The 14,520-nt window shown below is 35.0% G+C and overlaps 1 protein-coding gene and 1 non-coding gene across 9 annotated transcripts in view; one reads left to right on the top strand and one right to left on the bottom strand.

The window, feature by feature from the left end:
* Nucleotides 1-2,171: 2,171 nt before the first annotated feature.
* Nucleotides 2,172-2,244, top strand: TRNAG-CCC (transfer RNA glycine (anticodon CCC)). The gene has a single exon. It is a non-coding gene; the product is annotated as a tRNA-Gly (tRNA).
* A 151-nt stretch (nucleotides 2,245-2,395) lies between these two features.
* TUT4 (terminal uridylyl transferase 4) overlaps nucleotides 2,396-14,520 on the bottom strand; it is a 129,187-nt gene continuing 117,062 nt past the window's right edge. For 2 of the 8 annotated variants that reach the window (XM_061121881.1, XM_061121882.1), the window contains exons 25-30: nucleotides 13,423-13,538; nucleotides 12,303-12,526; nucleotides 11,444-11,544; nucleotides 8,384-8,831; nucleotides 3,967-4,125; nucleotides 2,396-3,027 (exon numbers count right to left, since the gene is read on the bottom strand). In XM_061121881.1, coding sequence (XP_060977864.1) covers nucleotides 2,939-3,027; nucleotides 3,967-4,125; nucleotides 8,384-8,831; nucleotides 11,444-11,544; nucleotides 12,303-12,526; nucleotides 13,423-13,538 — 1,137 coding nt within the window. In that variant the 3' untranslated portion in view covers nucleotides 2,396-2,938. Of the gene's footprint in view, nucleotides 3,117-3,966; nucleotides 4,126-8,383; nucleotides 8,832-11,443; nucleotides 11,545-12,302; nucleotides 12,527-13,422; nucleotides 13,539-14,520 lie in introns of all 8 variants that reach the window. The other 6 variants (XM_061121886.1, XM_061121885.1, XM_061121887.1 and 3 more) reach the window with 6 other exon arrangements.

Here is a 14,520-nt window from a genome sequence, read left to right as displayed (position 1 = left end):
TATGAAGTGACTTAGCAGAGCACAGCAGGAACCTTTGAACCTTTATCCTTTTTATCTAATAATCCTATTTATAAGAATTCACCGTAATAGAATACCGTTGATCTTTGAATAATGTGAGTTTGAACTGCATACAGTCCACTGCAGATTTTTTCCCAATAAACATTACAGTTCTACATGATCAAAAATTGGCTGAATCTGCAGATGTGGATATGGAGGGCCAACTATGGGATTTGAGCACCTGGGGATTTTGGTATCTGCCACAGATCCTGGAACCAATTCTCTGTGGATACTGAGAGCTGACTATAACCAAATACAAGAGCAGCCTATTCTATCATCATTTTACATATATATTTTATTAATGAGAAGAGCTGGAAACAGCAGAAATGTCTATCTACAGGGGACTGAATGAATATATACTATGTAATTGTTCATATTTCTTAATCTTTAATGACAAGGGAAAATGTTAATTACTCCATGTGATTAAACACTACAAAAATTTCAAAGCAATGTCATCTTAAGCGTTTGTGTGTATGTGTATTCTCTGCAGAAGACTGAATTTCAGACTTTTCAATTGACCTACAAGAGATGTGAATTCATAATAAATTTTATAGTTTATATGAAAAGTCTGTAAATTTTAAAACTCAGCTACTACCACATAAATTACAAACTTAAGTTTTCTATTTTTCAACTTGGAACATTTCTACAGTTGAATACTAGCAATTACTGAAGGAGGGACAAGTGAGATGCTGAAAATTACTACATAGGAACACTGTTATAGAAGTAAAACTTAGGTGACTGGGGTTTATTGCCCCATAAATACCTTTTGCCAGACGGTATACTACCTACCTTTCAGACGGAAGGTTGAACTGGGGCAGTCTCGTTGTAGATTAATTTTGGAGGCAAGGGGTGCTGCACTGCACAGCTTTTGGCATTTTAGCTCCCCAACCAAGGACTGAACCCAGGCCCTTGGCAGTGCAAGTGCAGAGTCTTACCATTGGACCACCAGGGAATTCCCAAATCATTTTCTTTTTAATGAATAATTAAAATATGTACAAAAGTAGAACAGGAAAACTAGCACTCTATTCTCTAAGACCTGAAAGGACATGAAATGCTTAGAACACTGACTTTAAAGAAAAATCTTGAATTCTCTTAAGTCATATGTTAACAGAAAAGTGTACGTTGGGCCAATTACCTATCTCTTTATTAAGAAAACCAATAAGCTAAACTCCACCACTTAGGAGGATTCCACGAGGCTGTGAATGAAGCTTTTTTTTTTTTAAGTTTAACTGACCAAAAACACTGTTAGTTCCAGGTGCATAGCATAGTAATTCATAATGATCGCCAAGGCATGCTGAAGCTTTAATATGTAAAACTAACAGCTTAACATTTAATAATTCCTTTCCAAGGCTATAAGTATGGCAGGAAAGCCTTCCAACCACCTGCAATAGATTTCAAGCATCTTCCTTCCATATTGGAAACTGTGGCAAAAGTCCACATGCTCTCCTATTTAAGGAACACATATCTGTGAGGAAGCAAAACAAAGATAATATACTGTTCTTAAAAGACATTTGTATTTACTTATTCTGCAGATTTCCAAATAAATCTATAGCATCATTTAATTTGAACTCTCTGGCAAGTCTCCCTCAGTTGTTCATATAAGATGACCTCACTTCAACGTAGAGTACCAAGAATAGTTAAGAAATCTACCACCAACAATACAATTTTGAAATCCAACAATAATCACCGATCACAAGGTACAATTGGTAAACACCATCCTTGCAAGTGTACTTTCCAGGCAGTAATATAGGACTCAAAACAGTCTGGCATATGTTAGTTCCTCAGTAAATAAGGATTACTTTCCCTCCATTCTAAGCGTCAGTATCAGTTTCAGTGGTTTAAAAACTCTGCTTCAAAAAAAAAAAAACTCTGCTTCAAAGATCTGTTTCAATTCTATTCTCAACATGTAATTGTCCTAACTTTAGAATTCATTTTGTTTTGCACCTCCAGTTTTTTCAATGACAAAATGAGATGGTATCTGCATCTATCAATCTCATATGGGTGTTGTGAAGATCCAATAAAATAAAATGAAAAGATTCTTATATCTTTTTCTAAAACTAAGTCTGTGATTTAGAATAGTCTATTCACTGGGAGTAAAACAAATCTCCAGGGTTTCCCTGGTAGTCCAGTGGCTAAGACTCTGTACTCCCAATGCAGGGGGCCTGGGTTCGATCCCTGGTCAGGGAACTAGATTCCACATGTAGCAACTAAGAGTTCACATGCCACAACTAAGACAGGGTGCAGCCAAATAAATAAATAAATACTTTTTAAAAAATCTCTGAATTGTAACATTATATTCCTATCATCTAAACAACTAGATGAATTAACCAAATTTGACTCTTGTCAAAAAGATTTATTAACTTAAAATAGAATTACTTCAAATACAGACAAAAGCAAATTTCTGTTCAAGTATGAATATTTTCAATATACAAGAATGTAAAAGAAAAAAATTCTAAATCTTCAATCTTGAGGTTTTATTATTTTTTTACCTTTTAAAAAGTTTTTGGCACTACAAGGTTCTGTAAAGAATAGAAGTGACAAATTTAAAACACATGAAAGTCTTTCCTAATTCTTAAGAACAATATATATAAAGTCTGAAGCAACCAAAGTATGAATACAGCTAATAGAAAATAAAGAATGTAATTTTTAAATTCTCTCTTTATACAATTCATCAAGGTTAAACAAAACAAAATTCCCTCAAAAATAGGGTAATAAAATAGATGAAATTTGTATCACTCAATTTGGTGATACTAGTAAAAACTATAGTTCATATTTATATACAAATAATACAGTCTTTAAAAACAGTCTTAGAATTTAAATAAGCTATCTAAACGTTAAAATTTTAAATCAGAACCTGATTTGTTTTATTTTCCATTAAATGTCACTTTTTCTGCTGAATGTAACTGACACTGAGGTACGGATACCCTTGAGACAGCAGGATTGGCTGGTTGCTGTGCATCTGTAGACCAGCTGAAAGAAAATGGACTTGCATTACTCCGACACGTTTCCTCTTGGTGGGTGGGGACAACGCTCTCTACACCGACGGGTGGCACATCTGTCTGTTGGACACAACACAGACAGGAAACTGAAAGGCTTGTGCCTATTTACCTGACAACCTCTTAGAATTAACTTTTTTCCCCTAGACATTTCCTGTTTGAATTGAGATAAACTGTGGAGGCAAATAAGACTAGATAAAATGCTATTAATTACTTAGATCAAAGCCATTACTGATACATAAGTACCAACAGAATATAATCAATTCAAATGTCATTCAAATCTCAGTTTTACTACACAAATTGACTATTACACTACTCAACTCAAAAATTCTACTAGATTCCATTGCTTACTAAACTAAATCCCAACTCCTTTGTAATATGACCTCAGCCGACCCTTCTAGCCTCATTACCCACACATTTTTCCATTTACCTCATCTAACCCTATTATTTTCTCTTTTTTCCTTTTCTTTTTACTGAGGTAAAACTCAGTGATTTTGCATATATTTTTGCCTCAGCTAAGAACACTCTTCTCTAATCTCTACACAATCTCCAGGAAAAAAAATTTCATATGTTTCAAGACCTAATTCAAATGTAAAAATCTTAGGCAGTTTGATCCTTGGTGTCCATATTCTTGCTCTCTCTGCTAGGGCAAAGTTAATGGATTCCTCTAAGCTCCTATCCTTGTCTGTTTTACATGTCTAACTTTCCTAATAAAATATGTATTAAGTTTAGGTGTTATTATTTAATTCTGCTTGAGCAATAAGCATCTAGCATAGTCTGACATACAGTATGCTCTCTCAGTAAATATTTACTGAATTCATAGTTTCACTCCCAGACCCTGGCCTTTACAAAGGCTCCACTGTCCCATAACAAAACCCACTCAGCCTTGTAACAAATATGTAAGCAATGGTACCTTGAGTATAGAAAGGTTTGTTGGGCTGGAATCTGGCATTTCCCTGATGCATGAAGTTCTGATGCAAACCATAAGGCCACGAAGCTGGGACAAGAGGGAAATGGGGTCGTGGTGCATGTTCCCAAGGAATTGGAGGATTCAGTCCTGGAAATCCTGGCTCTGCATTTCAAAAACAAAGGAAAGATATATGTTAAAACATCACCTTGTTCATTCATACATTCCTTCATTCCACAAAGATTTACTGGTCATCACTGACCAAGAAATATGCTAAATGTGGAGGATACCTTCCTCCGAAATTTTTTAAAAAAATTTTTATTGAAGTATTGCTGCTTTATAATGCTGTGTTAGTTTCTGCTATCCAGCAAAGTGAACCAGCTATATGCTACACATATACCCTCTTTTTTTGAATTTCCTTCCCATTTAGATCACCACAGAGCACTGAGTGGAGTTCCCTGTGCTATACAGTAGGTTCTCATTAGTTATCTAAATGTCTTATTTATGAATAATTTGAGAATAATTACAGTGTTTTATTTCTTAAAGTTTTTTTGGTTGACATATCTACACAATTAATACTATATATTAATAGCGTAGGACTTCCCTTGTGGCTCAGACGGTAAAGCATCTGCCTACAATGTGGGAGACCCAGGTTCAAACCCTGGGTTGGGGAGATCCTCTGGAGAAGGAAATGGCAACCCCCTCCAGTACTCTTGCCTGGAAAATCCCATGGATGGAGGAGCGTGGTAGGCTACAGGCCATGGGGTCGCAAAGAGTCAGACACGACTGAGTGATTTCACTTGACTTGACTTGATTAATAGTGTAAATCATATCAGTTGTGTATATAGAACAATAGTGTACATATGTCAATATATGTATTATGTACAGTGTATATATGTCAACCAAAAAAAATTTTAAGGAATAAAACACTGTAACTGTTCCTAAATTATTCATAAAGGAAATATTTAAGAAGACATATACAACAGTATGTGGTAATTGCTGTGACAGATTGGTAGATGGTGTCTAAAAAGGGGACTACTCCAACTGTTCAAAGACAGAGCAGGTTTTCCTAAAATGATTGACTAAATTGAATTTTAAAGGACAAGGAACAAGTTAGGCAAAATGGGAGAGGGAGGGAATTTCAGACAGAAGGAATAGTGTGTTCTAAAGCCAGGAAGCAGAAAAGTACAGCCAGCTTGGGAAGTTGCAGAAAACTGGCAAAACAGAGACAAATGCAAAGGAAAGCAGAGGTTAGAGGAAAAGCTGGACGGGTGGGCAGAATTTATATTTCATAGAACCTTAGTATGTCATTAAGCAGCTTACATTTTATCATAAAGACACTGCCAATTATTCTAGAATCAATTATATATTGGCCTGGAAGATTTTGTTAGAAGCTGAGACATTATGGTGAAATGGTTGAAAACAGGCCTTGGTGCCAAACAACTTTAAGTTCAAATACTAATTACAAAAATTACTAAGGTTTAATTATGAATCCCAGGTTGTTATGAGGATTAAATAAGATAACAAAAATAAAGTGGCTTGTACAAATTCTGGCATATAACCAGGAATTTAAAAAAAAAAAAATCAGTCCTATTCTATGGCAAACCACCCCCACCAATCTACTTCCCTTTAAGACCTATCTTAAAATAAGTCTTTCAAAATGCAGTAACCCCTGAATCTTCTGGATCATTTCTGGAGGCTTTTCTCATTCAGGATCAAAATGTGGCAGAAAATAATCTGAAAGACACTGACCCTTATTTACTTAACTTCCTAGCAAGAAGTTAGGAAGTACAGGATAGGGAGGAAGAAAACCAAAACCCATACTAGCCACGCTCCTACAAGCTCAGTCTTCTCAGGAGGTAGCTAGAAAACAAAGCAGCTGGTTCACCGCAAGTTCGTAAAGCCAAGTTACAACTGAGAGCTGAAGCTGCAGAGCTCAGAGTTTACAAAAAATAAGACTGGGTATACATTACTGAGATCCTTACTAACTGAGGAACATTTTTATATAAAAGGGTATTTTTAGAATATAGTTCAATCTCTCTTGGTCATTTTTCACAACCAAATATTTTTATAATTAGAGACAGTCTGAACAATTACCATTAAAGATAATTTGAAAAATCAGTGAAAAAACTCATACAACTCCCTATTCTAATACAAACACTATTATCATTTTAAAATATCCCCATCTGGTTTTTCCATTTTTAACATAATGTTAATTTTAGCAGTAATAATAACTAGAAGTTGTACACCCATCCAACAAATAACAAACATTTGCTAAAAAAATAAAAAAATAAACATTTGGTGAGTAACAGTTTGTTATATAATAAGTTAAGTCAAGTCACTCAGTCGTGTCCGACTCTTGGCGACCCCATGGACTGTAGCCCACCAGGCTCCTCCATCCATGGGATTCTCTAGGCAAGAATACTGGAGTGGGTTGCCATTTCCTTCTCCAGGGGATCTTCCCGGCCCAGGGATCGAACCCAGGTCTCCCACACTGCAGGCAGACGCTTTAACCTCTGAGCCACCAGGGAAGCCTAGAAGTATACAAATAACATCTATCTTACAACAGGCACTATACTGGACACTAGGGAGACAATGATAGACAAGAAACAATTTACAACCTCTAAAAGTTCAGTCTAATGCATTATGCAGACAAGTAAACAGGCAATTTCAACACAGTAAGACAAGTCTTATAATATGGATATTAAGGAAACATGAAGGAGAGAAAAGAATACCTAATACAATTGGAGGAGAGGATCTATAAGAATTAGAGGCTTCCTAAAGAAAGTGATCCAAATTTTAAAATGAAGGGTAAGTAAGTTAGCCAAGCTTTTGGAGAAAAGCAGAAGGAGGTGAGAGTGAACAGGAGAGTTATTGGAGAGGACATTCCAGGCAGAGGGAACCAATCACTTAAGTAAATAATCAGGGGTAAGACCATGGTGTGCCTGTAGGGTGTTAATTAATTAGTTCATTAAGGCTAAAACAGAGATCAACTAGTGGTAGAGAAAGAAAGAAGTTAAAACTGTTAAAACTGAACCAATATATCAAAAGGCAAAGCATGTGTCTGTCCTCATGGTTATATAACTCAGTGACTATCACAGTATTTATCATGGCATGCATACAATAAAAATTTGCTGAATGAGAAAAGCAGAGGCCACATTAGAATGGCCATGTATGACATATATCCTTTAATCCTTGAAATCTAAATGAGTTCCACATTCTGGAATTTCTGCTCAGCAAAATATACCATCTGTATTATTTCAAAAGAGGTCAGAGATTCCTCCATTACAGTGCTTTAAGGAATAACATATATTCGTTTAAAACTATAACTAAAATTATTCTGAAAATTGATAAAGGTAAATAATCAAGCTTTTAGTCTACATTTCCTCTACAAACAATATATGAGGATAACCAAGTAGTTAATAAGGAAAAGAATCACAGACAGTAGGCTACAGAAGAATCACAAACAGTAAATAGAAAACATAGATAACTTAAATCCAGGTAATGGGAGGTTTATACTTTACTCTCTCCTACTGTGTTCAAGTTTTCCATGATAAAAGTTTTAAAAATAAATATAATGTAAAACTAGCTTAACAGCATTTATCAACTATTTTTAAATACACAAAAATGAAAAAAATGACTGGCTAGTAATAAACCAAAATATTTCTGAACAATTCTGCCCAGGAATTAAGATTATATATGGTTTTCTTTTTCTTTTTAAAATGCTCTACAAAAAAAAATTTTTTTAAAGAACAAAGAAACAACAAAAAAGAAAAAGAAAAAAAAAAGAAAAAAAATGCTCTACAAAGAATATGCATTATTTAAATATCAGTAAAAAACTATTCTTTCTTAAGCTATAAAGTGTTACTAATCTTTTTCTTTTTAGAAAACTGCTTCTTAGTAAGTAAGGAGACAGTAAGAGTCCAAAGCAAAGATTACAGGTTTTGAAGAAAGAAATTGGTTTAAATCCTGGATCTACTATGATTATAACAGCATGACAGTTATTTTTAACTCTTCACAATTTCCTCAACTGTAAAAATAAGTGCTAATAATACCTATACCAAATGAGACTGCAATGAAATTTTTAAATAATAATAAAAAACATTTATATTTATTACCTCACTTAATATTCACAACATTCCTGTGAGTTAGGTTCTATTAATACACACTTATTTCACAGGTGAAACCACTGTACAAAGAGATTAAGCAAATACCTGATGCCACATAATAAATGGCAGAGCCACGATTCAAATCCAGGTGGTCTGAATCCATAGCCCATACTCTTCACCTTACCTTATACTCCCCCCTCCACAAATAATGATTGCCATCTTTTTACTCACATTTATCTCCCCAGGTTCAACCAATAATACAATTCATCCAACCTTTCTACAGACAGATACAAAAGAAGAAAAGAAAGGGTTACCCGAATTCCCCACTGTACCATTGTTCACCAGGGAATTTGGAGCCACAGTACGGGGCCAGTGTCCATCATGAGAGGAGCTAGGGATCGCCACAGGTCTGGCAGCAGGCTGTGCAAAGATGATGCTGGGATCGTTCAGGCCAATATTGCTGGGCGCACTGCCTGGTGCAGAATGGATCACTGGACCGTGAATAGGCCAGGACGGGGCAGGGATTTGGAGGGGATGCATTGGCAACAATCCCATGTTGTGCATGGGAGAATACTGAGCTGGTGGTGACTGAGGGAAGTTATACATAGGCATCTGGACCTGATGGGGGTGCTGGGTTCCCTGCTGAGGTGGGCCAAGCTTGGGTTGGGATCCTGGCTGGGATGGAGGCTGGGTAATGGCAGTGGATTGGGAAGAGTTCTGTGGAAATGGCTGGGGCTGAGGAGAATAAGATGGCGAATCAGACTGCAGAGAAAAAAAAAAGATATATTTTTAAATTATTTTATGAACATCTTAATTTTATAAAAGCAGAAATTATAAAAATATAAAACTATGGAGTTACTTCATCAGAATACTATAAACGGAATTCTAAGATATACATACTAACAGATAATTTTATATGAAGGTAGAGTTTTTCCCAAGGTTCTCAAACCCTCTCTCACATAGGTTTTATCTATAAACCTTTTTATTGCCCAAAGAAGACAAAGTCCAGACAACATATTTATCACATAGAACACACAACTCCAACTGTAATTAGAAGTTTACATCTAAATCTCTCATACTCTCTGTCATTTAGCTCCTCAACAAGTATTTATAGGGTGTCAGTTATGTGCTGGGCATTGTTCTAGGTATTAAAAATAAAATACTAACATGTATGCCCTCATGAAGCTTAAAGTCAATATGGAAAAAGAGGAGGAAGAGTTTATATAAAGATTACATAAGCAATCACAATAAAGTATAACAATTACTATGATAAAGACTGTATAATGTATAATGAAATCCCAGAGCAGGAACACCTAAGCCCACTTTGGGAGAAGAAGAGAAGACAAGATTAAAGAAAGTGGAAATCAAGGAAATCTTCCTGAAGGAAGTTACTTTTAAGCTGAGACTTAAAAAGAAACCAATATGATAAAAGAGAGTAGAGAAAAAGGAGAAGAGAAGATTCTGTTAGAGCGAACAACATAACTAAAGGTATACAGAAACAAAAGCACATGGCCTTTTAAAGTAATTGGAATCTGAAATGATGGTTACCTAGGCTAGGGAAGCAAATGGATGTGAGCTATTTGTTACAGACAGAAGCAGCAGGACCTAGTGACTGACTGGAGGTGGAGGTTGAGGGAAGAGTAGTAGTCCAGGAAACTAGAGACAGTGAGATCATTCAACGAGATGGAGAAGACAGGGGGAAGAGGCAAACCTGGGGAGTTGGAAAGAAATGTAAGCTACATTCTAGACATGTTGAAGCTGAAGTGCTTTGCAGGACCTTGAATAGCAAAGTCCATCAGTCAGACTCTTACCCGATCTCAGGTGGGGTAAGTGCTAGAAGCAGAGGGTGAAAGTTAGGGACACCATAGGAGAGTGGTTAGAGCACAGGCTTTGGAAACAGAACCTAAGGATACAAGTTCTGGTTCCAAGTGTTTATTGACCTCAGGCAAAAAACTTAAATCTCAGTTTCTTCACCTGTAAAGTATAAATAATAGAATCTACATCATAGGTTTTTGTGAAGATTAACTTCAACAATACATGCCAAAAACATAAACACCAAATTCAGAATAGTAGATACATTTTAGTAGCAAGGAAGGGATAGTAGGAAAAGTTTTAAGAAGGGAACAGCATCCAAGAGGAATGCATAGGGGTTGTCAACTGTGGATACTCTTTAATAAAACCAAAATAACAAAACACTGAGAATTGTTAAAGCCTCGTAGTAGTGCATGGTTATCATTTTCTATACTTATATATAACCATGGTTATACCCTAACCTTAACCATATATAACAATGGTTATCATTTTCTATACTTTTTCAGTATTTTAAAAATATTTAATAAGAAACAGGAAAAATGCATATATAGCAAATAGCAATCAATAAATGTTGTTACTGTAATATAATTGTTATTATATAATTTTTATGAAAATGTCAGACCCACAGTAGTACATATTCAAGTGTTGGAGGTAGGGTTAGTGGGATCCTAAATGTTTTTTTAAGACAAGTCCTACTATTGCTCTTCAAATGCTTTAAGAATTTTTTTCCAAAACACAGATCACATCTGATTTAGCATGTTTAATAGTTAACAGCTTTGAAGTGATGTAGACCTGTGTTTGAATCTTTCAATTTCTCTTATTCTCAGCTTCCCAATTTGTAAAATTTGATCATACCAATACCTATCACTTCACATGGCCATTTGAAGGATTAAATGTGATAACAGGTGTGAAGCACTAAAGCACAATGTCAAGACTTAAAATAAGCATTCAATTAGTATTTACCTAATTTAAAATGTGCAAGGTGAATACATATTTAGACAAAGGTTAGAGCAACTCAGCAAAGACAACATGAAACCTGTGAATCAGAAATCTAATTAAGTACTCTTTTACAGGATATGTTTCACTAGGTATCCATCAGTGATGAGAAGCCACAAAATTTCAAGCAAATGAAGTATCACGCATGTACTGCCTTAAGAGTACTAAACCCTTAATACATGTCAATTTTGGGGTCTATTGTTAATTAACAGTGTTCTTTCATTATAGACTATTCTTCCATATTCTTGTGTTATGCAAAACCTAAAGCCTCAAAGTTATTACCTTATTATAATCCAACCAACAACCTTATTTGGTAGTTACCTTATTTTACAAATAAGAAATAGGTTCACTGAAATTAAGTATCTTGCCCATAGATTAAAACCCAGATCTATATTACTCCAAAAATAATGCTCATTCTAGCTGATGTGCCTAGCAAGGACATCTCTGTAAAGCATTGTGTAATCTGAAAGACTGAATTTGCCAATCTCAAAGATCAACCTTATCACCCACCAAAATTAGAGCTGTTTTCCTGCCAAGACCAACCCATCTGCAAGCAGAGTACTCACGCATTCTGAAGACTGCCTAGTCCTTATGGACTGATCCCCTTGTTGCTGGGCTGAACCAGCCACCTGCTGGGCATTTACAAGATTGCGGACCAGCTGGGCTGCTAAGAGAAGACATCACAAAGAAATTCAATAGATAAAATAACACAGAAATGATAATCAATAAACTCCCTTCTTCAGTACAACAGTCTCAAATCTGCGATTTTATAAACTTGGACTTTTAAACTATGATTATGTTAGTAAAGAACTTTTTAACAACTCATTTTTAAATTTAAGCCATTTCTCAACCCTTAGAGCATTAAAAAAAAAAAATACAGCGATTCTGGAAACAAGAACAAATATCATACTGTTTTCTAAAGAAGATTATACATTTATTTAAGAAAATAACTCCTGCAACAAGAATCTGAATAACTGGAAATCATCACTTATATTTTTTTTCTTTCAATCAACTCTATCTGGGTTTCTAATTCATAAAATTCCCTATGAAATATAATAAGAACAGATATCCCTCTCTCATAAAAGACATGGGAAGAGATACAATTTCTCCTATATGTTCCCAGAAAAACAATCTCTCATTAACTTTTGGGGGTGGGTAGTTAACTGTTGTTAACTTTTCATAGCAAGAGAAATAAAGAATATGACTCAAATCCAAAAAATACTTAGAGGGAGTTACTGAATACAACAGACTGCTAAGACCTTAATAATAAACATATCCAAATACTATTCAAAATAAAAACCTAAATTTTCTCTTTAATAAATTAAAAGGCCTGAAATCATAAAGTTATGTTTAGAATAGAGAAGAATCAGGGTCCTTAAAATGACATCAACATAAATGACACTATTTTTGGCTTTTTCTATTTACCTGCCACACTGCTATTCCTCTGACGGGCCAGCTTGACCTCTGGGCACTCCCTTCGCACATGTCCTGCATCTCCGCAGATAAAACATCTGAGGTCTCTGGGGTCTCTAAAGTCTCGAGTGTCGTGGAGGTCTCGGGGGTCAAGAAGGTCTCGGGAGTCTTTCTCCTCTTCATTCCCTTCTTTCTCTTCTTCACTGTCTTTCTTCTTTAGTCTAAACAGTAAACTGCTGATACCAATAATGTGGGGCTAGGGACTTATAAAATAACTACAAAACAAACTAAACTATACAAGAGCCTCACAATAAAGGGACTAACATGCCCATTGTTTCATGCATTTTTTTGACGGCAAGGGTTCTCACATACCTACTCATGTGGCAGACACTGGGTATTCTAGTAGTTTCATAATACAATATCAATTTTTAATGTTTAATAGCAAATTTTAATTGTACAATCCTTAGTTGGCTATTTGTTATGTCCATTTTATAAAGACAGACATTTGAGGCTTGGAGAAAGTAAGTGTCTTCTCTAAATATAATAAATAGCAGTGATGGAAACTACAAATTTGTTCTGTATGAAAAGTTCTAAGCTCTTTACATTAAGTAAAGCTTGATGACTAAAAAAGGAATTTCCTGGCCTATTAAACAGTATAAAGAACACAGGAAAGTATCACAAACATATTTTCAGGGAGCACAAAGGATGTTTATTCCTTAAGGGAAAGAGTATATAGGCATATCTTACAATATATACCTCAAAGATTCATTTAATTATTTTTTAATTATTTGTTTTCATAATAGTGAGGTTCTCAGCAAGAACCTCGTATCCTGGTCTCTTTTTCTCCCCCCTGGATCCTAGAATGGTTTCCAGCATACAGTAAGTGTTAATAAATACTTCTGCAGTTTAAAAAACCTTAATGAATAGATGAACAAATAATAAATATCATGAGACACCAATGTACCAGGAATAAATCTCACTCTTTCACAAAACACCACTCAAATATACATTTACCTAAGGGTCAACTGCAAGCTCTAAACTTTCTCAATTTAAACATATCTAAACACATGATACCTTCAATTTGCCTCATATTTATTTTTCCTACAATGTTGATACATAATAATTTGCCAACCTTCTCCTTTTGGGGCAGTCTTTCATATAGTGGCCTATTTTTCCACACACACGGCAACATCGATCATTGGGAGCCAGTTCTCCATCTGTTAATACTCTGGAATCAAAGAAGTACTCCTAGGAAGAAAATACAACTTTACTAGGAAAAAAAAAAAAATCACCGTAAACTTTTGAATCCAAATGGAAAGCAGACCAGGACCCAAAAGTAATTTTTTTAAAAATGAAATAAATATCAACAAGTATTTCACTGTAACTAAAACCATGACATGACAACAAGATTCAGAATTATCATCATCAATATCACAGCTGCTAACAGTACTAATCACTTCACATTTATGCTTTTTTCTCATTCATCTGTAACATCTTTGTGTAATATCCCGATAAAGCAGATACTATTTTCCTGCTCATTTTATAGATGAGGAAACTGAGGCTCCAAGGCTCAGAAAGTTCAAGCCGTTTGCCCACAGCAAAAAAAGCTAATAAGTAGAAGATAAAGGATTTCAAGCTAAGTCTGATTACAAATCTCATGCTTTCTGCCCCACCGGGCTACTTCCACAAAGGAATCAATATCTTTACAAAAGAATTCTGTGTAAATAAATCAATCCTCTGGTTTATTTAAAATATCACTGGATTTACATTCAACATTTCAAGACTATGTAACATTTACCATACAAAGTAGAATATACCTAAAAAGAACACTGAGAACCAATAAGAATTAAATCATTTTTCCAAGTCTTCAAAGAATCAGGCTCATTTTTGCTTACTACCTTTGTTATATTTCTAAGCTTTAGTTCAGTTTTGCACTATCACAAAGACTAGTTTATCCTGACAATACCAGTATCTTTGGATGGCAAGAGAACATGTCTACTTAGTACTCTCTGATTTCTTCAAATCTATCTAATGTTAGGGATAAAAGTATAAGAGAGACACCCACTGCATGGCTATTAGGAAAGAAAAAATATAGCAACAAGTATTATAAGGATGTGAAAAAACTGGAACCTTCATATATTGCAGGTGGGAATATAAAAAAGTCCAACTCTTTTAAGAAACAGCTTGGCAGCTCCTCAGAAAGTTAAAACATAAACTTATTAAAACAACC

The sequence above is a fragment of the Dama dama genome, chromosome 20 (genome assembly GCF_033118175.1).
Source record: "Dama dama isolate Ldn47 chromosome 20, ASM3311817v1, whole genome shotgun sequence".
Taxonomy (NCBI): Eukaryota; Metazoa; Chordata; class Mammalia; order Artiodactyla; family Cervidae; genus Dama; species Dama dama.
The sequence above is the reverse complement of the archived record's forward strand: the minus strand, read 5'-3'. Positions and strand labels throughout refer to the sequence as shown.